Source organism: Erithacus rubecula, assembly GCF_903797595.1.
Source record: "Erithacus rubecula genome assembly, chromosome: 9".
Classification (NCBI taxonomy): Eukaryota; Metazoa; Chordata; class Aves; order Passeriformes; family Muscicapidae; genus Erithacus; species Erithacus rubecula.
Window position 1 is genome coordinate 23,120,719 of NC_136660.1, and position 26,204 is coordinate 23,146,922.

Below are 26,204 nucleotides of genomic sequence, written 5' to 3' on the forward strand. Positions count from 1 at the left end.
TTTTTTTTCAGCAACAATTCCTAATCCTGCTGTCCTCGGTTTGGGAAGGGTATTTGTGAGCTTTTGCATGGTTCAGCCCCTGCTGCTGGCAGAAGTGTGGGCATCGAGGGAAGGTTCCAAGTGTTAATTGAGCCATGGAAAGACACTGTGGAGAATGTGATAGAGATTTTAGTGCTGGGCAGGGAGGAGGCTGCACACATCTAACTGTGGTAGAACACCTTTCACAAGAGACAGGAAAAATAAGCACTGGAGTATTTGGGTCATTGTTTATGAATGTGCAGTTACAGGAGCTTAACATCAGCAGGCTAAGCCATTTTCCTTCTTTCCTCCACAAGGGAAGCCAGTAACAGAAGAAGCTCAAATACCATAACTGGGTCAGCCTCTTTTCAGAGGTTTTCCATCAAAACCAAAGAAGTTCTGTGCAAAATTCAGACAACTGAGGCAGAAGATGTCATGGTTTCCATGTATGCTACTAGCTTGGAATGCAAAAAGTGGGAGCAACCATGCAAACTGTGACACAGACATGTGGAGATGCTTGGATCAGCTCCAGGAGGTCCTTCCTAGGGGTACTGCCTGGTGCTCAGAACACCTCAGGATGTGTTACAACAGCAGCAGAGTTAAGATAGTAATGACATGATCAGATGCTCCAGCTCTGCTACAAGCAACTATTTCTGACAAAGGAGGAAAAATGAGAAGTACCACACTTGAGCTTTTTTAGACTATTTCGCATTTCCAATAAAACAAGTAATTATTTATATTTTATTAGCCACAAGAGGTCATCAGCTTGCATTACACTGACACAGATTGGAGGTTCAGACATGCCAGGAACCTGTCAAGAGAAAAGTCAAACATAGCAATTCTTGCACAATGTTAACTGAGTATCCCCCTTCCCCAAGCCCCAACTATTTTAGGTACGAACAGCCAGATTTCAGCACACCCAGGAAGAAGTGATTGATGTCCCCTTAACACACAACAGCAATGCTAAAACTTATTGTTTTATACTCCTTTCTTCAGGCTATGATGACAGCCCATATGTTTTGCCAAAATGCTGCTTTGGTGAAAATCCTTTATTTCAAAGTGACTGCAAAATTTTGTAAGACTTGGTTGTTGCTATGCAAGTCCAGTCACTTCTGCACGAGCCTTGAAAAATCATTTATGCAACATACACAGTTCCATCATATGGTGCTCCTTTACTCTGTTCAAATGAAGGCTTTAACAGACTGCATTAATCTCTACTTAAAATTCTAACACAGTGGAGAAATAAGTACTTAGGTACTACTTCATTATTTCAATAACCTTCAAAGCAAGTTATCCATATTTTACAGCAAGAGGGCAGACCAGAGGTACCTAATATTTGTAAGCAAAGCTTGATGTATCTTGCTGCAACGTTCTTCTGTTCCTCCTTCCCTGCATCCCATCCTAGTCCCATTTACCATGTCAGAAGAACAAGAATACTGTATCCCACACTTTCTGCACTTCCTTTAACTTCATTTAGAATGCCCTCAAATAAGTTTGACACCATAGTTTGAGGTTTAAAATGGTAATTAGGAAGTCCATGTGCCCGTGTTTCTGTCTCTCATTACACTGTATTATTGGCAATTAGCCCTTTGTCATCACTTGCTGAGCTGGCACTGAAGCATTTTAGTCCTGGAGGAACATCAGCCACTTACCTTTTACTTATCTGTCACAGCAGGGGTTTGCTTCTTAGGCCTAAACTTGAAATACAAGACAAGGAGTGCAACACCTGTGTATGTTGCTATTACATACTGGAAAAGAAAAAAGTTAAATTTAGTTACAGTCTGAGCCACAGAAAATGCCATTGTACAAGACTACAAAACAATGCACATAATACATACATTCCTCCTGCCTATGATGGTATAGGAATTGAAGTACTTCTGAAATCCAGTGAACTGGTGCTGAGATCCTGAGTCATGGCCAGCCATGGCTGCTTGTCCTAATGAACAGTACACCACAGTTAATTAATTTAAAGCCACTTGGACAGGTTCAATAGGAAAATCGATCTGATCTCTACATTGAGCTTCATAATTCCATTGTCTGCTCCTAAATCTGCTTTTAGGACATTTGACAAGTGGTGGATATACATAAGGAGTAAGCATATCCAGTGCATTCTCTCTTGAGGAACAAAACAGGTGATGGGAAGAGATAAGCAAAGAAAGGTTTCACTGCACAATAAAAACAGAGTGGTTTTTTTTATGTATAGAGATGTATTTTTCTGAAGAGGATGTTATGTTTAGAACAAACATTCGCTGCTTTTCTTCTGCCTGCGCCAAGGCACAGTTCGGCAGCCCCGGTGCCCTGCAGCACACACACCATCGGCGCCGCGGTCACTAACACAGCCCCGAGCGCATCCATCTCTAATCCAACCCCATCAGCAGCGTTATCTCCGGCCTATAACCAGGTAAAGGGTTAGCTCGGCTGACTGTGCAACAGGTAAAACCCTTGATGAAACAGCCCGTCTAAACCTCTGCCACACACTACTGCCAAAGATTTGAGAAGCCAAGGTCATCTCTTCTCGCGCCTGACTGATGCACAAGGCTGGGCAAGAGCCGAGGCGCCCTTCCGAGACGGGAAGGCAACCCGTGACAATATGAACCCCGTTTTCCGGAGGAACCCGGTGCCCTTGCCCGGCTACACCCGCGACCCCGCGCTCGCGTCAGGCGGGGAAGGGACACGGCAAGCCCGGGACCCGGAGGGAGCGGCGCCGCGGCCGAAGGTGTCCCACCCGGCAGGAACAGGACCCGACTCCGGCCGACACCCGTCCCCGCCCGGGCCGCCCCGCCGTACCTCAGCCGCCGCCGACCCCGCCGCGCTCTGCCCTTCGCCTCTGCCCTCCCACAAGATGGCGGCCGCGGGCGCCGCGCGCAGCCCCGGCTTCTCCGATTGGCTGCGGCTCGCGGGGCGCGGCCTGGCCCCGCCCACTCCACACCGGGTTATTGCTGTGCGACTACGTCACTTCCGATCAACCTTTGCCCTCTGTCCTGCGCGCCGCTTCCGCCCGGCGCCGCGTGCGCCTCCCGCTGCCGGAACCTTCCCGATCCCGATCCCGGGAACGCTCCCGATCCCCATCCCGGGAACGCTCCCGATCCCCATCCCGGGAACGCTCCCGGTCCCGCGCTCCCCCCTGGCAGCAGGTAAGACGCCAGCCCTGCCCGCTCCCGCCCTGCCGGCTCTGTTGCCGTCTGTGTTCCTTAGCGAGCCCTGAGGTGCAGCGTGCCTTGATGCGCTTTCGCTTTATCATGTGCTTATCTTTTAAAGAAGTTTTGTATGTCTGACTGGTTGCCTCAAGTTTGGGAACATAGGGTTTCAGGGCTATTTTTTGTAGAAGTATTGTTGGCTAATAATAACCAATGCTATAAGTAAAAGTGCAATAATAATAATATATTACTAGCAACTATTTTTATTTATTAGTATTATTTATTAGTAATAGTAATAAGTGAATTGTGGCCTAATAAGCAAGGTGTTGTTTATTGATTGAAATAGTAAGGTTAAAAGCCTGTTTTATAAACATGGTTTAGACAAAGAGGTAGTAAGGTATATTAATCGTAATTAATTAATTAATTAATAAGTAGCATTCAAAAAGTAAAAATACAGGCCAAGCTTATATAGTGTTTTTCTCCTTGATGAAGCTGGTAAATCCAGCCACTGAATATAATAAAGCCTGGTTTAGGAAACATACAGTTAAAACAACTTTATTAATATATATGGTGTATCTAGTGCCTTAAAAATTAGCACTCTAATACTTCAGTGAAACTGTGCAGTCGTAAAAAGTGTTATGGATGTGCATATTTGCAACACTTCATTGTAGTCAAATGTGAAATCCATTTGGATGTGGGTTTCTATTTTGTCACTAACTAGAGCAGCTGTCCAAAGTCTTTCTTATTCTGGGGGTAGTTCACTCTTGTGTCACCTCAGTATTTGTGAGGTACAAGCACAGTAACTGTATGTTTAATTTCTGCTTTGTCATTTGTCCCAGAGCAGTGCAAGCATGGCATCCATGGAAGAAAACTTTCCTCGAGGGGGCATCCAGAAGAAACCTGCAGAGGGAAAAACACCCAAGCCAAAGCTAGAGAGGGACAATCTGTTTGATGTACGTTATTTGCATATTCTTGATTAACTTCTCAGAGCTCTTCCACTGTCAGAATTTGAGGACAACCCTCTCTACCTGTTACTTGTACAGTAAACTACAGAAAGGACTCCCAAAAATTGATGTCTGCTAACATCCACCATCCTCCTGATCGCTGAAAGATCCCTGATATCTGTTATACCTTGAATATGATGACTGAGAAAGTTCAGTCAAAATTATTGGTCTGGCTGTACTTTTTAAACTTTCCACAAGCATTTTATCCCAAGGTGCTTTGTGGTGAGCCTGCTGTTACTAGATACAGGCTAAGTTGGTCGTTCTGTTAGTAGAGTGTGGTGCAAATCTATTCCACCACTCTTTTCCATTCCCAAGGTTTAGCTTTATAAATTATCAGCCCAAAGGAGAGACTTTGGAACACTTGTATGTAGACAGACAACAGTTAGCAAGATGGTTCTCTTTTTTCATCCAAATCAGTATTTTATTCATGGCAGCAGAGTTCTGCCATAGTGCTAAGTTTGTTTCTTTATCAACTTCTATTTTTTAATCTTCTGTGCTTGTAATCTGCTTTAGGTTCAGCATGAAGAAAAATCCCAGAAAAGAAAAAGGAGCCAGAAGGATCAAGGAAAGCAGCAGGAAAGCAAGAAAAGGTTCAAGGCAGACAAAGAAGCTGCTGGCAAAGACAATGTTATGAATATTGGACCACTCACAATTGAGGTTGGTGCATAAATGTTTGATTTTTGTGTGCCTCTCTTTTCTGGGCTACATAAAAATGGCATGTTTTTCCTCCCTAAACCTGCCAAATACATCTGTGACCAAATACAAAACTTAACTGCTTATCCCCTGCTATCATTGACTTGCCAAGATAATCTGTAGTCTGCTGTTTTTCCTGCTTTCCAGGCCCTCAGTGAGGGGATGCTGCTCCTTGGCTGTATAAAGGAGGTCACTGACTACGAGCTCGCCATCAGTTTGCCCAACGGCCTCTCTGGCTTTGTGCCAGTCACACAGATCAGTGATGCCTATGGCAAACTGCTGACCAAGCAGGTGGCCCAAGGAGAACTCCTGGAGGTGAGACCTGGGACTGGGGCTGTGATTTGTGCTTGTTAATACCTCAGGACCAACCCTGAGATCTTGCTTAGGAGTCGGACATTGACTAACCTTCGTTTGGAGCTGGATTTTCCAAGCAAACTTTGTGATTTCCTGGTAACAGCTGACTGCTAGGAAAAAAAAAGTGAAAATCAGTTACCCTGCCTCTCTGGTGTCAGCAGTGCCTAAGTTTTCCCAAGATGTTGCAGAATGTGGGATTAGCACTACCCCTTTGCTGGTGGTGTTTTTCCCTGCTGAAGGGGAAGGCTAGGTTGGGGTCACTGTTGGCTCTGTAGATGTTTCCTCAGCTGCAGTCTCCTGTCTCCAGCCCACACAGTGCTTTCAAGCAAAGCCTCTCAGTGTTGCTGACATGACATAGTGTCATCACTTCCTCTCTATTGAGATTCTGGTGTTTGTGGCATTTCCTGCCTGTTACTGTAGTGTTGACAGAGAAACAGGTCTTTCCTATGGGATTTTGTTTTCAAAATCTGCTTCAATAAGAAGTTCTAGCCTTATAGTATTTAATATTGAAAAAATGGTGTGTTTCTCTTTTGTTCATGGTGCTGGGCAGGAGTTGAATTCGCTCCCAGAGCTGTTTTCTCCAGGGACACTGGTCAGGTGCATCGTGACCAGCATTGAGAAAAGTGATGATGGACGTCGCAGTGTCAAGTTATCAATTGACCCCAAGAAAGTCAACAAAGCCCTGAACTCTACAGCATTAGCAGCAGGCATGGTAAGTTTTCTGGGTCTGTCACAGCCTCTCTGGGCTCTTGCATTTCATTGTGTCCTTACATGGAATCAGAGCAGAATGTGGAGCTATTCCCACCATGGAAGATATCTGTGAGGAGAGGGTGGGCTTAGTTCTTGTCTCCCGGTTGTCATTAATGAAATTAATTCAGGTTATTCTGTTTCAATATGCCCAAGTTATTTAATGATTTCTTTCTGAGTAGATTTCTTGGTTAATTTTTACAGAGAGTAGTATATAACATGGTTTGCAGAAGTGCTTGGTTGTTTATGTTTTGTGTTTTCAGCTGTATGATTGTATGCACCTGCTATTTTTGAGCATGACAATTTTTTCCTACTAGTTTTGAGCTCCTTATGTGCATAGCTGGATAAAGGTAGAGTTAAGACCTCACCCCTCATGAGCTGTGTAATAAGAAAGTTCTTGCTTGCTCTGAAAAGCTCAGTTCTCTGTCAATACAAAACAAGAAAGTACTTGGGTGGGAAATCTCTTACCATATCCTCATTCTTTGAGGACCCAGCTGTTTCATTACATTACTGAGTTGCAATACTTTCCCCCCAACAGCTGCTGTCTGGCTCTGTGATGAGCATGGAAGACCATGGCTACCTCATAGATATTGGTGTCACTGGAACTCATGCTTTCCTGCCTCATCAGAAAGCCAAAACTTACATCAAAGCACTCAAGAAAGGTAAGGATTGTAGGAGTATCTGATAGTGTAAAATGGAGATGGAGAATGACAGGGGATTAGTTTATTATATCTGTGGTGTTAGTGCACCTTGGTGGGATTGGGTCAAGGTGAATTCTTTGAAGATTGCTGCAAACAGCAGTTTTGTGGCTGGTCTGCAACAAGCCTTTTTGTTTCAGCCCATGATCTGACAGACTGTGTTTCAAGCCCTGCTGGCAGTAAACTTCACTTAGATCATGAGGGAATTCTGTAAAAGCTTTGGAAAGAGTGGGAGGAAATACTAAGTGTTCCTGGTAAAGGTTTTATGCTATGACTTGTCTTTGTAGGGCCTGACTTGAAAATAGGGCAGAACCTGAACTGCCTCATTGTGGAAGTGAAGAATGAGGGCAGGGTGGTCTGTTTGTCCATTGAGCGGTCGGAGGTGGCTGCATCCATTGCCACAGAGCGACAGAACTGGACACTCTCTAACTTATTGCCAGGGCTGGTGGTGAAAGCTCGAGTGCAGAAGGTAAGCTCTGGTTTGGATTTCTTTTGTTGGGTTGGTTTCTTTTGAGCATTGTTGAGGGCAGGAGAAAATTGAAGCAAGATGAGAATTTATGCCCTGGAAAATTTCTGGTTGGTCTCAATTACTCAGCAGCAGGAAACATAATCTGCTAGACACTCTCCTCCACTTCATTCAGCTGAGGTCTGATCTCAGTTCTGGTTGTGATGCCTCGAGTATAAAGGCTTCAGACTGAAGCTGGTGATGGAGTTTGATGCAGAACAGGACTCATTTTGTGCTTTCTGGCCTTTACTGCTGAAGTATTCAACAGGATAGCAGTAGTCTTCAGAGTACACACAGCATTATCAAAAAATTAAAGGATTGTTTTTTCAACAGAGTGTACAAAGCAGAATTGTTAGCAGTTTTTCTGTCTCTTGTGATGCACTTGTTGATTAACACTGACAGTGCCATTTTTTGAAATGTGTGAATTACTCTCTGTGCTGGCTGAAAATTGAGTGCAGAATTTTTTTGTAATTTTTTCATTCCCCTTCCTAGCTGGCCCCACTTGGGATGAAACTGACATTTCTGTCTTACTTCACTGGCATTGTGGATTTCATGCACATGGACCCAGAGAAATCCATGAGCTATTCTCCAGATCAAGTGGTAAGGAGAGTGCAGGATGCCTGGAATTGTTGTTTCTTGTATTTTCCAATATTTCTATGGAATTATTTCTGAAATATTAAGGCTGATAGCTTCTTTTACTTAAATTACTATTGTGATTGCTTTAAAGCTGTAAAGAGCTAAGCCATTCCTGGAAGACTTATTTGGGAAGCTTGTAGATTTGTAAGGGATAGAAACATGGCTTGTATGGTCATGTTCCCCTCCCTACATTGATACCAGCCTAGTCTGTAAACAACAGACAAAAGCAAAAATCCCACCTTGGTGAAGCTGTTAGAAGCACGCGATGTCTTATTAGCAACACTGGAAAATGCTTGTACATGGACAGAGAGTTCAGGTGCCAAGCAGAATGTCTGTGAGCATGAGTGAGGTGCCTTTGTCCTGTTCTGTTTGACGAGCACACTGTGTTCCTCACAGGTGAGGGCCTGTGTGCTGTCGGTGCAGCCCAGCTCGCGGGCAGTGCGGCTCTCGCTGCTGCCGCCCTTCCTGCAGGCGGGGGGAGCCCCCCAGCAGCTCCCCGGGCAGCGCCTGGGGGCAGTGCTGGAGGAGGCCACGGTGAAAGCCTTCTACAAGCACTTTGGGGCTGTCTTTGAGCTGGATGATGGCACTCTGGCGTTTGCACGGGTAAGTGCCAGCCTGGCGGGGCAAGTCCTCCATAGCTATCTTAGCCTGGTTTTATTTTTCGCCTTTATTCTCTTTGTGAGACAATATTGTAGAACTAAGACAGCATGTGAGGTGTTTGTCAAATCATTGAACTGTTTGAATTGAAATGTTAGAGGGTGGTTGTGGAAGAGCTGATGAAACCTGCAAAAAGAGAATGTTAGAGGAACAGATTTGTCAGATGCTACCACTTCAACCTAAGGCCCATATCAGTGCTTCCACTTTCCAAACAGTCACTTGTAATTCCTTTTTTTCTAGTTGAAACATCTTTCAAAAACCAGAAAATCCTTTAAACCTGGGGCATTTAAGGAGGGTAGCAAACATAAATGTCGGATCATTGACTACAGCCTGATGGATGAGATGTGTATTGTATCTCTGAAGCAGTGAGTATGATAGACTCTTCCAGAAAACTAGTTGAAGAGTTAGAAAGATGTTCAAGAGTGGAAAATATTTTATTGCTTTGCTGGACTTGAACTTGCTATTTGGGGTTTTTGACTTGTATCTATGTTGTGGCTTATCAGGTTGCCTGGGCATCCTGCATGTATTCCCCATACTCTGTGGAATTGGGACACCATCAGTATTGTTGGTGAGCTGAGGCACAAGAAGGCTAAATTATTTCTGTCATGATTGTGTCAGAAGACCATGGCTCAGCAGGAAATCGAGCCTTGATCTTGCAGCTCATTGGTCTTCTAAAGTCCCTTTTAGTACTTCCAATTTTGTGACTTCAAGCAAAGCAGATAATGGGTTCTCTTTTCATGAGGCCATAACTGTGTGACTATCCATTGGCCAGTTGGAGTTGTAGAACACTGGGGAGTGTGTGGAATAATGGATATTTGGGACAAGTCAGAGATGGGACTGTCTTGTCTTCTCCTGGATTTCCTTCAAGAAGACTGACTGGTCTTCTCTTTGTGTCTCTTCTCTAGTCAGATCATTGAAGCAAGGTTTCTGCAATACCAGGATATCCACACAGGTGATGTGGTGCAGGTGAGCTTCTGAAGGACCTGAGCATGTTATAGTTAAAACAGTGATCTTGCCAATATATAATGCTTCTGCCTAATATGTGTGTCCAACTTCTGATCCAGATTAGTGAGATGAAAATGAGAAAAATCTTATCTTTCAGGAATTTATTAGTGGAATGCAGTACTCTTTGCATTTTGTTCATGTTTTTTTATTCATGATGTGGCTACAGCAATCGTATTTTATCTATGGTCAGTCATTTATTTGTGGCCATAAATACATATTTAGAAAGACTTGAGTGAAAGAAACTAAAACTTGCCTTGCAGTCAAAGTTCATGTATGAACAATCACAATGAGCTGATGGGCAGAAAGTTACTCATTATGATGTCTTGGATATGTCTCTGGAAACAATTCTTGTTTGCTGGCATCAGTGGGGATTTTGCAGAAGTAGTCTATGCTTAAAGAAAAAAGGCTGTACAACAACTTTATGAAATATAGAAGTTAATGGATCAGATTAGTTGGGTGGAGTGTAGTTTGGTCTAAGATTATTTTTTAAAAAAATGTGATTAGATTTGGTGATTGTAGGTGTTGTGGTGTCTTGGCTGTTTCCTACCTGACCAGAGTCTGCTTTTCATGCTGAATTTACCCATTCTTTCCTCTATTTTGTGTTGTAGGGCAAAGTGCTCTCTCTAAAACCCATTGGGATGCAGGTGAAAGTGGCTGATGGGATTAGAGGTCTTGTGCCATCCATCCATCTCTCTGATGTGATCCTGAAGCAGCCTGAAAAGAAATACAACATAGGAGATGAAGTCAAGTGTCGGGTGAGAGCTGCCAGACAGGGTCTTCATTCTCTTCTGAGTATTTTGCAGCTGGATTGATGAGGCAAGGTCAGACATGCTTTTTGAACCTCTGTACTCCAATCTTGTAGGTGCTAGAGTGCAATCCTGAAGGAAAGAAGCTGATCCTTACTCTAAAGAAAAGTCTCGTCCAATCAAAGCTTCCAGTCCTCTCAAATTACGAAGATGCAAAACCAGGGTTGATCACACATGGCTTTGTAGTGTGTGCAAGGGAGTTTGGCTGCATTGTGAAGTTCTACAATGATGTCAAAGGTCTGGTACCCAAGAATGAGCTGGGCTCAGAGCCCATATCTTGTCCAGAAAAAGTCTTCTATGAAGGCCAGGTAATCAATGTACCTCTGCTGTGCTGTGAGTTTGAATGTGAAAAGGAAGTTTGCAATTGAGTTGGTTTCAATGTAAATTTTCCTGAGGAACCAGCTACACCAGGAGATATTTATGTCCTTTCACTTTATTACTTAGCTGTGCTCCATTTAAACAGGGTAGGCTGTAAAAAGGGCAGCTCTCCTTTGGGTATGTCTGACTTGCTGTTGTTTCTAAGCTCTCTCTGTTCTGCAGAAGAGCACAGTCACATGGTATGTAACTTAGATCTCAGTAGAAGTTTGCAGTTCAAGGCTGTTGTTTCTCCCAAGGAAGTTAAAACTCTTACCTACAGAATCATAAGCATGATGTTTTCTGCCTCAGTGTTACTCTGGTTATCCTGTTGATTTCGAACTACAGGCACTTTAGGAACTGTGTTATTTACATTTCTGGTTTTTGTTGTGAGTGAAGTTATAGAGATCTCAGCCATCTTCTTCTTTTTTTTGTCTTTAATCCTGTTCTTATTTGTTGGCTGGCTTAGGAGAAAGGTAATGTTCTAGTTAGAATTTGTGACTCTGGATCTGGAGATCTGGATTTTATTCTCAATTCTGCCACAGACTTGCTACATATTTTCACAAGCTCATTTAATTATTATGTACTTCTATTTTCTGTCTGTGTGATCAGAAGGACATTTGTCTGTGGTTGAACCTGTTAAGTTCTAGCCACTGGCTGCTATCCTCAGGTGTGAGAGAAAAGTGTAGTGTGTATGTATGTCCCTATCTTGTTTTGTATGTGGTAGCAAACTGAGGGGGAGGGTCAGCTGTACTTAACTTGTGTTTTATACTTTTTTTTTTTTTCCTGCAGGTTCTTAAAGTAATGGTCTTAAAATGTGAGCCTCAGCAGGAAAGGCTCTTGTTGTCCTTCAAATTATCAAGCAAGCCTGGGCCTGAGGACAAATGGAAATGTACTCCAAAAGAGAAACGGGAAGTGAAATACCAAATAGGAGAGGTATTAAATTTAATGGCTGATTCCTTTTTTGCCTTTTCCTACTAATTTTCCATATGATTTGGTATCACTTTGAACAACTTTGCTTTGACAAAGCTGATGCTGATCAGAGTCCTGTGTAGCTGGGAGGCAACATGGGATCCCCTGCAGCACATCACATCACATCCCCTGTGCATCAAAAGGGATGACTTCAAAAACACTTGGAGTTTTATATCACTGTACTTGTTCTCTTTTCAGATAGTTGATGTGAAAATCCTTAAGAAGAAAGATAATGGATTAGAAGTTTCCATCTTAGAAGATGAAGACAATGTGGTAGCCTGGATCCCTATGCTGCACCTCTCTGACTTTGTTGCTACCTCCAAGCTCCTGTGGCACTGTCTTCAAGAGGGAGATGTCCTGCCCAGAGTTATGTATCTAAGTGACAAGGGAGAGCACATTGTATCCTTCACCACCTCAACCAGGCAAACAAAGTGTGAGGAAGGAGGTATCTCTGAGGATGCCAGAGTATATATACAAACATAAGGTTACTGTAGTTAGTTTGAAGTGGAAGTGCCTGTTGTGCTAATGATACTTCCAAGAGGCATTATAACTTGTCCTAGAAGTGAGACTCAGCTGGGACTAGAATCTCTTCAGAACTAGGTTGTGAGCTGACTTGTTTTCTCAACCTGCTTCTGGGCTGTTAAACCTATCACAACCTTAGGAAAAATTTTGCTGTTTTTATATCAAAAATTGGAACTGAATTGTTAGGAAGTTGTTATTTTTGCTACTGTGAAGCATGTATCTTTAATGCTAAGCAGTTTAAGATACATGAGTTGCTAAATTTTTGTGTGGGAAGATCAAGACAGAAATTGGAATTACAACATTTAGATTTCCTGTACTCTCTAATTTGGAGCAAGTGCTTTAGCTCAATGGTTAGCAGCACTGAGAGATTCACTTGGCATTGTGCTGCTTTCATTCATCTTTTCACATTTTTCTTAACTGGTTGTCCAGATCTTGAGTAGAAAGTCTGCAGTGATTTCTGCTGTACAGGAGGAGCAAGTTGTGAGAAACTTCTCTGAAATCCAGCCTGGCATGCTGTTGACTGGTTATGTGAGGAATGTGATGCCCTTTGGAGTGTTTGTGGAGTTCCCTTTTGGTGTGACAGGACTGGCACCTAAAGTGGTAAGCAATGCCTCCACTTCAGTAAGCAGCATGTGTGTGATCAGGCTGCTTGAAACATAGTTTTAGCAAAGGTGCAATCACGAGGAGGGAGCAACTGGGCTGCAGGCCCTGCATTTGCACAGCTTCCTACTGCAGGGTAAAAGATTTGCCTTTTAAATCACATCCAAAATAAAATGAAGCACGTCATTCAAGGATTTCATGTGACCTCAGTAATTCATTTTAATTGATGGGTTTTTCTTAGTCTTTGTTAATTTCTCTTATGCATTTACATGAAGTCCTAACTCAAACCCTTCTGAACAGCTCTATGGGTGGTTGATCAGTACCAGCTGTGCTCTGTAACCTTGCCCTCTGTTTCCTTTGCACAGAGCATGAGTGACAAGTTTGTGACAGACACCAAGGACCACTTTGTGGTGGGACAGACTGTGATTGCAAAGGTGATGAGCATTGATGAGGAGAAGCAGCGTGTGCTCCTCAATCTGAAGGTGTCTGAGTGCAGCTCAGGAGATTCTGCTGCAGAGAGCTTTGCCCTCCTGAGTCAATATTTCAAGGAGCTGAAAGGAATCAGGGACTTGTTGAAAAGAGGTAAAAGATTGTAAATGTTCTGCTAAAGGGTATCAGATAAAAAAAAAATTGTGCTCTAGAGGAACAAGAAAAGAGAAACATTTAAGTGAAAGAAAGCTCAGTTTAAGCAAAGACTTCACTTCCCAAAGTAGCTTATTAGAGAAAGGATGTGTGTGCAGTGTCTGCCATCAGCAAGAGGCTTTTTGTAAGTACAGCTGGAACAAGCCAAAGAAACTGCTCTTTTCATTGAAGTCTGCTAAGCTTCTTCCATTGATTTTGGGTCAAGTGCTTGTGATAACCCAAATACAGTACTCACATGAGGATGAGTTTGTTCAGATAGATTTACCTACATGCATTTACAGATCCTCCAGCAGATATTCTCTCACATGCTGTTTTTCTAGTGTTTTTATCAAATTCTGACTTTGTCTTTTTAGATTCTTCCTATATCTAGTACTTTTTAATGTTTCCTGTAATTGTGAAGTGACAGATCTGTTTGTGCTTCTAGTGTTAATCTGTTTTGCTTTCATTGTTTTCCATATGCAATGCTGAGTGCCAGTGTTTGTATAAGATTGGAAAATATTCTCACTCTAAAATCAGAGAAAGGTTTCTTTGATTAACTCTTAGAATTTACTTTGTATTTCTACAAATTCAGGAGCCTAGGCTTTGTTTTCCCTTATGAAGGCAGATTAATGCTTCATGTACCACTGAGTAAATGCAAAAGCTTGTGTTTGTTTTATGAAGAAACTGCATAAGTAAAACTGATTTCCTGCTTTTTCTTCCCTTTCTTTAGGAGAGCCCAGCATTTGTGAGTTGGTGCCTGGGAAGAGGGTGCATGTGGTGGTGCAGGGTGTGAGGGAGGATGGCTCAGCACTGTTCAGTGGCTGCTCTGCCTCAGGCTGGACTGTAACTGCCACCCGCTACCATTTGGGAGGTGAGGCCTTTCCTTTGCTTCTGTTGGTTTTCAGTCTTGTACTTTGAAACCCCTCCCAAAATGGATTCTGCTGATGAGGAACTATTAAGGAGAAGTCTGATCAGAGTAGGGATGGCCTTGAAGGGTAGCTAAGTTTCCCAATGTCTTGCTGGTCCATTTGTGTGATTTAGAAAATATGATATAAACATCTCTGTGCCTCTGTTAATCTTGTCTCATATTTTGGGCTTCTAGTTTGTGCTCAGAGATCCTTAGTTGAACCATGTTGTATATAGACAAGTATGAATACAAGCTCCACCTTTCTTGTTTTTTTTCTTCTTCCTTTAGGAAGAGCATACTCCAAGGAATATATATCTGAAATTGCTGTCAATTTTTCTTGAAAAATCAATGATGTTAAAATAGGAACGCAATTAAAAAATTAAAGACAGGTGTCATATAGTGCAAAAACAAACATATACTTGCTGAAGTAATGAATAAACCAGTGAAAACAAGATAAACCTCTAACTTCAGCAGAAGTAATAACCCCAGCACTTCTGTGTCAGAAGAGTTTCTTTTTTTTTTTTTCTTAGCAACAGATAGACTGATGATAGTTTTGTGCTAATGTTAGGAAGATCTTTTTCAAAACCTGTATTATCTTGACCTCATTTTCAGTCAGCCTTATCTTCATTATTTAAGAGCTGTGTCTTCATAAATTCAACTTAGTTTTTCCAAGAAGAATCAGACTTTTTCCAAATCCAAAGCTCTGTTTTTTTTCCTCGTTGCCAGTAATGTTGGAAGAATCTTAAATAGATTTATTGAACGTTTGGTACTAATTTGGGTTCAGATACAATAATAATTAAACAGTCTTTGGTCTTCATGAATTAAACCTTTCCTATTTGTCATGTATCACTATCATAATTGCTCAGAATTCTTCATTGTCATCAGGACATAATCTCCTTGTTCTCATTTGTAGGCAAAAATATTGCTTGTGGTGAGAAAAGGAAGGTGTTGGTTCTTCATGTGGATGCCCTCAAATCTGAGGTGCATGTTTCTCTTCGGGAAGAGCTGCTAAAGGAAAGACCCAGCCGAGTGAGTATGCGTTCAGTTCTTGGCTTTGTGTGTTTCTGCTTGTCTGGCAAACTGTAGGTGATGAGTAAATTTCAGGGGGGCTGTTTCCTCTTTTAGAACTGTGGGAGGTAGAGTGGAAGGAATCAGACTCTCAGCATGAGAAGTGACTCTGTCTGTCCATTCTAGCGGCTCCGGGAGAGCTCGCAGCACTCAGCGGTGGTGCAGCACATCACAGAGCACTTTGCCATCGTGTCCCTGCTGCAAACAGCCCAGCTGGCAGCTGTCCCCATCGCCTGCCACTTCAACGACACCTTCCGCTTCGACTCGGAGAAGCTGAGCGTGGGACACACCATCTCTGTCACCCTCAAAGCTGTGAAGAGGAACCACCACGGCGTCCTGCTAGCAGTACAAGGCCCAGCCAAGAAGAATGTGTTTGTAAGGGTGCGGAACGAGTCAGAGACAGCAGTAGAGGAGATGCTCCCTGCTCTGAAACACTCACTGTCCCTGGGGAAGCTGGTTACTGGAACTGTTAAATCTGTCAAACCCACCCACGTCACTGTTGCTATTGATGACAAGCTGACAGGTTCAATCCATGCATCCCGGATTCTGGATGAAGTGCCCATAGGCTCTTTTCCAACTTCTACTCTGAAAACTGGACAGAAAGTGACTGCTCGAATCATTGGAGGCAGAGATGTGAATACTCACAGGTGGGAAGACATGTACATGGTATTGCTTCTGGAGGGATGCAAAGGATGAAACAGTTAGTGTTACAATTCAGGTTATCTAGGCCCTCTGTCAACAGATGCTGTTACAGCTGCCTTTGCTGGAGTAGTTGAGGCCTGAGGAAATCTGCTGTTACATTCTATCCCAGATGCAGCTTTCAGTAAACTAACTTTCTACCTGTGTCACTGTATTGATCTTGAGTATAGATTGCAAGAAAAAAAGATGTCTAATCTTAAGATCCAGTGGAAGCCCTAAATACAGGCCTCAGGGACTAAATTTGCTGAGGTTACCTAAATTTTGGTTACCTAAATTGCTACTGAAATAGTAATAGGAAGAACTGGCTCTGGTAGTTTTAGGGGGCTTGCACCTGTTTTTTTTTTGTCAGTGCAGAGGCATTACATGTGGATGACTGGGCCTGGGGAGATCATGAGAAACTTGGATCCTTTTCCTCTTTTTTTAGGTGCCTGCCAATCACCCATCCACACTTCAAACAATCCATTCCAGAGCTCAGCATTCGACCAAGGTAAGTGTTGGCCTCTGTGCTGTCTGCACATGCTTTACAGACCTTGTATCCTTGGATGTCCCATCCCTTGTACCTCTGATTCATCAAGGAGCTGGCCATGAGCAAGGACCTCATGTATGCAGTAAGGCAAGGCCTCTTACTCTTTCACACTGACTTGGGTCCTGTAGCTGTGATAAATATCACAGTGTTCTCTTAGCACATGATTTCCTTTGAATGTGCTTTTTGTTCTTATGATCAGGGAAGAATTAATTCCTGGCAGAAAAAATGCAGCTGGGAGGGGTGAAAGACATTGTCACAGTAGTACTAGCTCACCACATTCCCCTGGGTTTCTAATTTCCATCTTCATCATTAGGACAAAACTGTTTTACTGATGTCCTCTTTCTTTTTTTCCAAACAGTGAAAAAGAAGGGGAATTCACAGCAATGCTGAACCTTAAAGAAGAAAGTTCCCTCAGGGAACTCTACAGTGTTGGGCAGACAGTCATCTGTTTTGTTAAGAAGGTGAGGTCAGAGTCTTCTTAGGAAGTGTGTTGAGGGAGGCTGCAAGTGAGCATGACCTTGGGGGGCCTTAGCTCAGACCTAAATACTGAAGACTATGGTCTTCATTAACTGTCAGAGTGGCCCATGGCAACTGCAGTGTCTTAGGGGAAAGTAGAGGAAACTCTTGATGGAGTCAGGCTGACTTGTCCTCTTTGACATGCCAGTTTGTGCCAGCAGTCCCTAGTGCAATGGCCTTTGAGTGTGCCACCAGCACAAAGTACACTCACTGCTGATCCCTGTGTGCACTTGCCTGTGAACCACAGCAGTGTTATGCTTGTAAGAACAGAATTCAAACACGATTTTTGCTTGGTGCAGAGGCCAAGACTGGACTAGTTCTTTTTAGCCTTAAAAACTAGTGAAAAATTTCTGCCAGAGAAGATTTTTTTTTTTCCCCAAGGTGTCATACTGTCTTCTCTGGTTATTTGGTGTCCTTTTAGTATAACGTGCTCAAAAATTGGCTGGAGGTAGAAGTCGGCCCCGACATTCGAGGAAGAGTTCCCCACCTGCTGCTGTCTCTGAACACCAAGGTAAGAGGCTGTGACTGTGAGCTACACAGACTTTTTTTCAATATGCTTGGCCACAAGTAATGACTGCAGACAATTCTGACATCCATGTGAACTCATAACCCAGTGCTCTGCCCTTCAGGCATTGCTGCCCCTTGCTAACTAGCTACTGTGCCTGTAGCTAGTTTGGCTCAGGATAGCAGAGCCATTTGAAGCAGTGCTGAGCTATCAGTCAACTCCACATCAAAGATGTTTATACAAAGTGTAAAGGTTCATAGGAGAAACACCAGTCAGAATTGTGCAAAGCTCCTTTTCTGGAAATAAGTGTAAACGTGTCTTTTATTTCAGGTCTTAAAACATCCAGAAAAGACTTTTAAAAATGGCCAGGCAATATCAGCTACAGTGACTGGAACAGATACCACTGGAACAAACCTCTGCTTGTCACTCACAGGTATTGTGGAGCCTTAACAGCAGGACCCCACCACATGTGGTGCTTTACTCAGAGTTAGGCCTGCACTGACACCTCAGGTAAAGATGTTACACTCCAGTCAAGCTGTACCTCCCTGTAGAACAGAGCTAACTCCTGGGACCCTGACCTGGAATGTAGCAGCATCTAAGACAAGCAAGGTCAGACCTCTAGAATAAAGAATCACTTTCCTAGTGTTGCAGACTAAGCCCTTCTCTGAGCCTTTCTGAACATATTTCCTTCTAATCTCAGACATGAGGTGGTACATTTATCAACATTTGTCAGTTACTCTGGATCTTGGAAACATGGCTGTGAACAGAGATTGCATAGACTTCACCTTACCAAAAGTTTGTGGGTTCGATATGTGACTAGACAACTAAAATCAGCTACACTATCTTACTAACCTCTGTTGCTTCATATTTTCAAGTGTTATGAAGCCCTTTTCCTCCTTCACCTTTTCCAGGAATTCAGTCACTGGAGCAGGGTACCATTGCTGTAGGCATGGTAGTAAAGGTGACTCCATACACTGGCTTGACCCTTGCACTGCCAGGAGGGAAGACTGGCAAAGTCAGCATCTTTCACCTGAGTGATACTTACACAGATGATCCTCTGGGGAACTTCAAAGTTGGCAAGATTGTCAGGTCAGTAATTGCCTTCCTTACTCATTCAAGCTACAAGGCTTAGAAATATCCTCATTTGGTGACAGGCTTTTCACTGCCTTGAGGTAGTGCTAGACTAGAAGGTTGGTCTGTAGCTAAGAAGTGATGCTGACTTCCCTTATATATGTTTGGGTGAAAGTCTTGTATTTTCCATTTATGAAGATGCCTCTTTTCAGCTGTCTTCATGGGCTGTCTTTTTTAGAGTAACTGCTCTGAGGTGCTGATGGGGCTGAAGGTTGCCAGGTGTCTCAGCTCTGCAGTGGTTCTGTGGGCTGTTTGGCAATTGAGTTGTTTTTACATTTGTAATGCATAAGCAATTGCATTTCCCTGCTTCACATACTTGTTGTGAATGTTTGAGAGTGCAACAGGCCAAGTGGTTTCAGGTGTAACAATGTTTAATTTTTTGTACTGGCAGTAGAGACTGAATAAATCAAGTAGACATGTTTCAAAAGTCCTTTATCTAGTTTTATGAGCTATTGTGTCATGCTGGTTTGTATCAGACAGAAAGTGCTCCAAGGAACAGAGTGCTTTCTTCCTTTTTCTGCTAGTGCAAATATTTATTTTCTACCTGTGGCTTTTTTAGCATGTAAAAAAGCTTTCTGTTTCTCCCCATGCTCTGCCATGCAGGTGTTACATCCTCTCCAATGAGAATGGTAAAATCCAGTTATCTCTCCGGCAATCCAGGTATGTGTCATCCCTCTAGTCTGTTGATCTCCTACTAATGAAAAAAATGTTTATGAAATACAGTTGTTGTTTGTTTGGGAAGATCAGTGAGAAGTGTTAAAAGAATAAGGAATGCATTTTTGTAAGGAGTGATACTTGTTCCTGTTTCAGAAAGATTTTTTTCCTGTGTATCAGCAAACATTGAAGGGTCTGACACTTAACATAAAGCTGCTCAAGTTCAGATTTAATTTCTGTTTGTCATAGTTTCTAGGCCTGCCTTATCTTTTTTGTTTGCTTATTTGGGAAGAAAGTTCTGCCACTGAATTTGCAATACAAACATGTTATGTTTCAATGTTCAGCTGCATTTTAACAGTTTTAATTAAATAATAGAATTAGCCCTAAATATTTCTTAAAACTGAGCCTCTTGCTTTGTCTTCCTTATGGAACAAAAGCATGGAATTAAGTATCTTAGAAATAAGTGGGGAAAACACCAAGCAAATGCTGTGCAAAATTCCAGACAGCATTTTACTCTCCTCAATTTCTTAGTTTCAGAGAAAGGCAGGCTGATGGGTTTGGCTTTCTTTGCAGCAGCATGTGTAGATCTAGTGCTGTGTAGATCTTGGCAGAGATTCAGGTAGTCCATTAGTGCATTTCAATAAACTGAAGGGTGTCTCTGGTCCTGTATGTTTTCCAGAGAGTACTAGCTGTTGTTAATATTAGTCTATTTTCTGCTATCCAAAGCAGAATGTGAATTATTCAGATGAGTGCTTTAACTTCTAACTTCTCTTTTCTTTTAGGTTAAATCCAAAGATAAACAGTAAAGTGGAGGATATTGAAATAACAAGCATTAAGGATGTTAAAAAAGGCCAGCTAGTGAGAGGTTATGTCAAATCAATCACTCCATCAGGTGTATTCTTTGGGTGAGTAGCCTGAGAAAATTATTCTGGCAAGTGATGTGTCTTGGAAAATTTATTTTGAGTATATGATTGTGGAATCTTGTTTGGGGATGGTCTCTGCCATAACGTGAGGTCGAAAAATAAATTTAGTCTTGGGAATCAAGATATCACGGATCCCGTCTTGAGTGTGTGAAATTAAAGTAGGGAAATTTAGTGAGACACTTTATAGAACTGGTGGTGCCACAAATACACTTTATTGTTCTTTCCTCCTTCTGTACTACTTATTTTCGGTTTTCTTTTTCTTTTCAGATTGTCCACTTCTCTCCTGGGCCGGATCCTGTTCCAGAATGTTTCCCCATACTTTGTACAGAAACACTCCTTATATGAAAAGTACCTGCCTGAAGGAAAACTGCTCACTGCCAAAGTACTTGGGTAGGTCCAATGTTCTTTAAAATGGACTGTGAATAAGAAGAGAGGAGAGGATGGAAACAAGGGAGGATAAAAGTCAGGAAGGTTTGAAAGAAGTTCAAGTCCTTGCAGTTGTTGTAAATTCTCTGATTTTTTTCTTATTCTTCTGTTCTGCTACTCCTGGTGATGCACAACAGGGTAAATAGAAAAGAAAAGCATATTGAGCTCTCTCTCCTGCCTGAGGACACTGGGATGCCAAGTGTCTTGCCTGAATCCCTAGGCCTACCACAATATGGAGCAGAAGAAGAGAAAAGAGAGGCAGATAATGAGGAAAAAAGAGAAGAGCCTAAGCTGAAGAAAAAAAGGAGAGGAGGAAACAATGAAAATCATCAGGTATGGGTGTGATTGCTAAAGGATATGCTAAAGGACTTTGTTGGTTCAAATACTGACGTGACTGGGAAGACTCCAGTCTCATCTCAGAAGGATGAGGCTGAGACTAGGAAAAAAAAGATTAAATTGCATTGAAGATTACAAAGATCAAAAGCTACTCCTTTTGGGTGAGAGCTAACTGAGGTAACAGCCCAATTGTGTTTCCTGTCCCTTTGGTCTTTGTACCTTCTGTAGGTGAGTGTGGGTTTTTTCTCCACTCTCTCTGTTGGTGGAGAGAGTAGTGGGGGATGCTGTGCCAGGGCACTGTCCTCCCTCTGCTGCCAGGCTCTTTACTTTGGGATCAGAATTGCCTTTAAGATTATCACAGTTCTTGCCTTCCACCATCCATTAATTTCTACTTGTTGCAGGAGGCAAAGCCAAAGAAGAGGAAGATCTGCCCAGCAGATGAAAATGACAGTGGAATTGAGGTGTATTACCGTGAGGAGGAAGAGGATGACCAGGAGGAAGAGGCAGCTAAAAAGAAGTCTAAGGTGAGAAGTTTGGAGGAGAACCTGAGCCTGAAAGGTCCTTCTAACCCTGTTGATATGTGTCAGTTTGACTTTAAGACAATAAGTGTTATTCTGCAGATAGGATTGACACAGGCTGGTGTTTGTGTCATCTGAAAATGGCTTGAGGTGGATGGAGTTTAAATTACAGCAAAGCTGGTCACAGAGTTGATATTTTTGCTGATGGGCTGTTTGCAAGTACAAGAATTAAACAGTGCTGAATAGAGAGATGCCACAAGCAAAGAGCAATTGTCTGATCTCAGTTTGAAAACTTAAAATTAAAACCCAGGGCATTTTCTGTCTTCCTCTGATCAGCTACTGAAGCCTGGTGAAGCTCCCAGGCTGCAAGTTTCCATGGGCTTTACCTGGGATGAAGACAATGCAATGGATGCACCTGTGCTGGATCAGAAGGATGAGAGCTCAGAGAGTGAGGAGGAGGAGGACATGCAGTCCAAGGTACTGTGTAATTGTGTTGTCTGCACAGGAGGCACCACACAATGGCTGTAATGTGATGTTTCGGTATTTGCATGTCTGTATGCCCTGTAGCAAAGCCTTTAAACCCAAGGGAATATCTTTGGCAGCTGACACAGAACATGTTGACATGTTAAAGAATAAGTATTTAGAGTCTAATGTTTCCATGAACACAAAACTTTTAATGTCAGCTCTATTTTTTACTTTCCTGAGTGTTGTAAATTTACAGAAAAACCTGGAGATAAAAAATCTTTCAAGTTACAGTTCTCTTATTTAGCAAAACACCAAAAAGCACCAAAAAACAATCCTCTTTTATGCTATAACCTTTAGAAGGGTTTTCTAGTTGGAGCAATTCAGTAATATCAGAAACAAGTTAATGAACTAGTTTCATGTTTGCTCTTCAGGATTTCCCTTGTCCCTCAAAACTCACCTCTGTAAAGGCAATGCATATGGCTGGTGCTTTATTGCCCAAGGTAACAAGGCAGAGAACTATGGCACTGTGGGTTCCAAATTTAGACCTGAGTCACACTAGTGATCCAGCAACATGCCCCAGTTGTACACAGGGAGAAATTGTGTCAGATTTTTACAGAGTGAAGGAGGATGGTGGCAAGTACTGGCCTGGAGGGTAAAGGTGGAAGAATGAGAGGGAAGGGCAAAGTGTGAATCCTGCAGCTGGGGTGCCAGACTAGCAAAATATTTGGTCCCTCAATGTATTTAATTAAAAAAAACCAGGGTATCATGTACTGCTGCTCTTTTTGAGGGGTGAGCTGTGTAAGAAGGGGTGAGGGGTGTATGTATGTAATTTTTATCCTCTTTTGAACAGTTGGCCTCATTTCTTCCTGTGGAAATGCCTTAGCCTTGGACATACTGAGGTCTGGCTGTGCATTAGCTGGACCTGCCTATTCCCCCATGAAGTGCCTGCCCTTCCTCAGTCCTCCTGTTTTGCTCTTTCAGCTAAAGAAACGAACAAAGAAGGAGAAGGAGCTGGAGAAGCAGAAGAAGGAGAAGGAGCTTTGCAAAGTAGAGGCAGCTCTGATGGACCTGAGTCGGCAGCCCCAGTCAGCAGATGACTTTGACCGCCTGGTGCTGGGCAGTCCCAACAGCTCCATCCTCTGGCTGCAGTACATGGCTTTCCACCTCCAGGCTACAGAGATTGAGAAGGCCAGAGCTGTGGCAGAGAGAGCACTTAAAACAATCAGTTTCAGGTAATACTGGAGCTCTGCTTTTCTTTGCCCCAAGGAATAAACCATGACGGGCTATCTGTGGTGGAAGAACACTGGTAGTATCAGTTTGAGTCTGTGTGTGTGGAGTGACAGTGTTTCAGTGAGCTCAGGATTAAATGGTGGTCACTGTCAGCTGGCCCTTTGAATGTCTAGCCTGAGTCAGCACCACTGGCCCACAGCTAACCTGCTGCAGGTCATGAGGTTAGGAATTCCTGAAGGTGTCACAGACACTCTCCTGGGCAGTCAGAAGTGTTTGGAACAACATAATGCTGTTAGTGATGTCCTTGAATCAAAACATGAAACAAACGGTGGCACTCCTGTTGGAGTAGGGCTGTACCTTAAATAATTTCTACTGCATGGTTAAGTATATTGTGCTTTCTTAACTCAACCTTCTGGTTTTTAATTACAAACAACAATGATAAAAAACTAGTGTGAATCAACTGCTGTGCTCTGTTTCAAAACTGGTGTTTCAGGGAGCAGTATGTCCTTTTTCTTGTCCTGGAGGCCTGCTACAAGTCAGTGAGTCTGTGTAGGGTAGTTTGCAAAAAGTGAAGACTGGCAAAAGGCTGAATATTCTTTTTCACATCTGCTTTAAGGGAAGAACAGGAGAAGCTGAATGTCTGGGTAGCTCTGCTGAACTTGGAGAACATGTATGGTACCGAGGAGACACTGATGAAGGTCTTTGAGAGAGCAGTTCAATACAATGAACCTCTGAAAGTCTTCCAGCACCTGTGTGACATCTATGCCAGTTCTGAGAAGTACAAGGTAAGAGTGCAAGCAGATCCCTGGCACAAACCCCATTCAGGCATGCCAGTAAACTGCAAATGCTGGCTGTGTAAGCTTCCAGCTGTCAGATGTTGGGGCTGTCCTGTTCTTGACTGGAATTAATGGTTATCATTGACAGTGGGCAAGGATGCATTGATGCTTTTATGTCTTAAGTGTTCAGAGATACCCAGCCTAAGAATAAGACTCTTTACAAGGCTTTATTACAAATGTGTGACCTAACCCAACTCTGTCCTTCCAGCAAGCAGAAGAATTGTACCAAACAATGCTGAAGCGTTTTCGTCAGGAGAAATCTGTGTGGCTGAAATATGCCTCTTTCCTCCTGAAGCAAGGCCAGGCTGAGGCTACACACAGGCTTCTGGAGCGTGCTCTCAAGGCTCTGCCCACCAAAGAACGTAAGCTCTCTCTGCCCCAGCCTTTTTGTGGACCTTAACATAGACAGGGGTGGGCTGCTGTCTGATATCTCTGCCTGTGGCAGCATTGTAATAAGTGAAAAGTGCAACCAGCTGGCTCTCAGGGAAGGGAACCTTTCAAGCTGGATGTCACTGCTAATGCACCTCTGCTAAAGGCACCAAATAGACTTTGATGTGATGCACAAAAACAAAGCACCCAAAGCAAAGGCAGCTTTGAATTTTACAGCCCTCTAGAAAAGTTCACTTGGTCTAAGCCCAGGTTTCTGGGGATGCCCATGGGTGCTGTATGATACATTATGAATATAAAAATAAACCTCTCTCCCCCACAGAGAGATGAGATGGGAAGTTAACTGTGACCCTTCTGTCTCCCACTTTGATCCCACCTTAGTCCAGAACCTCTTTATTGACAGAGCCTTTTGTCTCTGGGTAGAGATGGTGTGGTTTCTGTGCCTGCCTATGTTCTGTGTAATTCTCACTCATGTTTGATTGTGTGGAAGAGAATTGTGATACCCTAACATGTCATTACTTTTTCCAGATGTGGATGTCATTTCAAGGTTTGCACAGCTGGAGTTCCATTCTGGGGACACAGAACATGCCAAGGCCCTCTTTGAGAGCACCCTCAGCAGCTATCCCAAGCGGACAGACGTTTGGTCCATCTACATGGACATCATGATCAAGCATGGCAGCCAGAAGGAAGTACGGTGAGTAGTGCAGCAGGCTGGGAAAGGGCAGAGCACACTTGAAAAGAGCAGAGGTACCCTGCAGTGTGAGGTTGTATAGGGCTTCTCACAGCACAGCAAAAGGGATTTTTTTCTTTTTTCCACAAAACTGGGGTGTGTGGAAGTGCTTATCCCTGCTGGGACTGAATTCCTCAGGGCAGATGGGGTCTGATTTGTAAGTTGTGGCCTGCATGACAGAAACTAGAGGCCTTGCTCTGAGCTTCACCTGCCTCTGCAGGGATTCCCTTGTATCTGAAGGGTGAGATCAATTTTGAATAATCAATCTTTGTATCTTGCAACGTCAAAATGGAAAAACATATTTTTTCCATTTTTTTTCCTGAGAGGGGACAAAAGAAAGTAATTTTCCACATACACTTAATGAATGCAGGGTCCAGTGCAGTGTCTGGATCTTTGTTTAAGTTGACCAGCAGCCTTAGCCTTCTGCAAGCAAGTAGAAGGCTTCTACTTAGAGATCTTGGCCACTTGTCAGGAATCTCTTTCTTCAGGAACCAGCACTTCACAACAATTTCCCCTGAATGTTTCCCTGGGCTTTCTGCTCTTTGTTAGAAGACAGGGCCTGTATTGAGTGCTGTCAAAAATACAGTGATTTGAATCACTTTGGTTTCTTGCAGAGATATCTTTGAGAGGGTCATACACCTAAGCTTGGCACCAAAGAAGATGAAATTCTTCTTCAAACGCTACCTGGATTATGAGAAGAAATTTGGTACAGCAGAAAGTGTCCTGGCTGTTAAAAGAGCAGCACTTGAGTATGTGGAGACCAAGAGTTCCCTTGCTGACACCTAAGTGTGGTGCAAATGAAAGCAGAGAGACTTGGCTTTTCATGTGTGGAGTTCTACTGTGACTGTCCATGGACAGTGAGTTTCTGGAGAATATTGGTCTGTGACCAAACCAGCTTGGAATGAACAAACAATCAAATGAAAAGTTTGATAAATGTTTGCAACTTTGTCCAGATGTTACAAATAATGCTGGTCTGTTGAAGTGTTTTTAAATATAGACTGTTTTATACTCAAAAGAA

The 26,204-nt window shown here is 42.9% G+C and overlaps 2 protein-coding genes across 3 annotated transcripts; one reads left to right on the forward strand and one right to left on the reverse strand.

The window, feature by feature from the left end:
• Nucleotides 1–704: 704 nt before the first annotated feature.
• ATP5MK (ATP synthase membrane subunit k) lies at nucleotides 705–2,938 on the reverse strand. The gene is made up of 4 exons (XM_079312081.1): nucleotides 2,806–2,938; nucleotides 1,857–1,954; nucleotides 1,671–1,766; nucleotides 705–829 (listed from the first exon to the last, which is right to left on the reverse strand). Exons 2-3 carry the CDS (start codon nucleotides 1,941–1,943, stop codon nucleotides 1,674–1,676), a joined length of 180 nt encoding a protein of 59 aa, XP_079168207.1. The 5' UTR covers nucleotides 1,944–1,954; nucleotides 2,806–2,938; the 3' UTR covers nucleotides 705–829; nucleotides 1,671–1,673.
• A 72-nt stretch (nucleotides 2,939–3,010) lies between these two features.
• Nucleotides 3,011–26,204, forward strand: PDCD11 (programmed cell death 11). Of its 2 annotated transcripts, none has more exons than XM_079312110.1 (36): nucleotides 3,011–3,152; nucleotides 3,995–4,108; nucleotides 4,673–4,816; nucleotides 5,000–5,167; nucleotides 5,757–5,918; nucleotides 6,492–6,615; nucleotides 6,939–7,120; nucleotides 7,649–7,756; nucleotides 8,189–8,395; nucleotides 8,690–8,814; nucleotides 9,355–9,415; nucleotides 10,063–10,209; nucleotides 10,317–10,568; nucleotides 11,407–11,550; nucleotides 11,785–11,985; nucleotides 12,538–12,708; nucleotides 13,074–13,290; nucleotides 14,060–14,200; nucleotides 15,150–15,265; nucleotides 15,431–15,951; nucleotides 16,428–16,490; nucleotides 16,888–16,990; nucleotides 17,467–17,556; nucleotides 17,881–17,983; nucleotides 18,462–18,639; nucleotides 19,285–19,341; nucleotides 20,118–20,240; nucleotides 20,526–20,648; nucleotides 20,822–21,017; nucleotides 21,422–21,544; nucleotides 21,875–22,015; nucleotides 22,985–23,235; nucleotides 23,850–24,018; nucleotides 24,278–24,431; nucleotides 24,985–25,150; nucleotides 25,801–26,204. In XM_079312110.1, the coding sequence occupies exons 2-36, from the start codon at nucleotides 4,007–4,009 to the stop codon at nucleotides 25,970–25,972; spliced, it is 5,505 nt and encodes a 1,834-aa protein (XP_079168236.1). In that variant the 5' UTR covers nucleotides 3,011–3,152; nucleotides 3,995–4,006; the 3' UTR covers nucleotides 25,973–26,204. The 2 variants fall into 2 exon arrangements, with proteins under 2 accessions (XP_079168236.1, XP_079168237.1); XM_079312111.1 differs by lacking the exon at nucleotides 3,011–3,152 and adding an exon at nucleotides 3,205–3,224 and having other exon boundaries at nucleotides 4,000–4,108.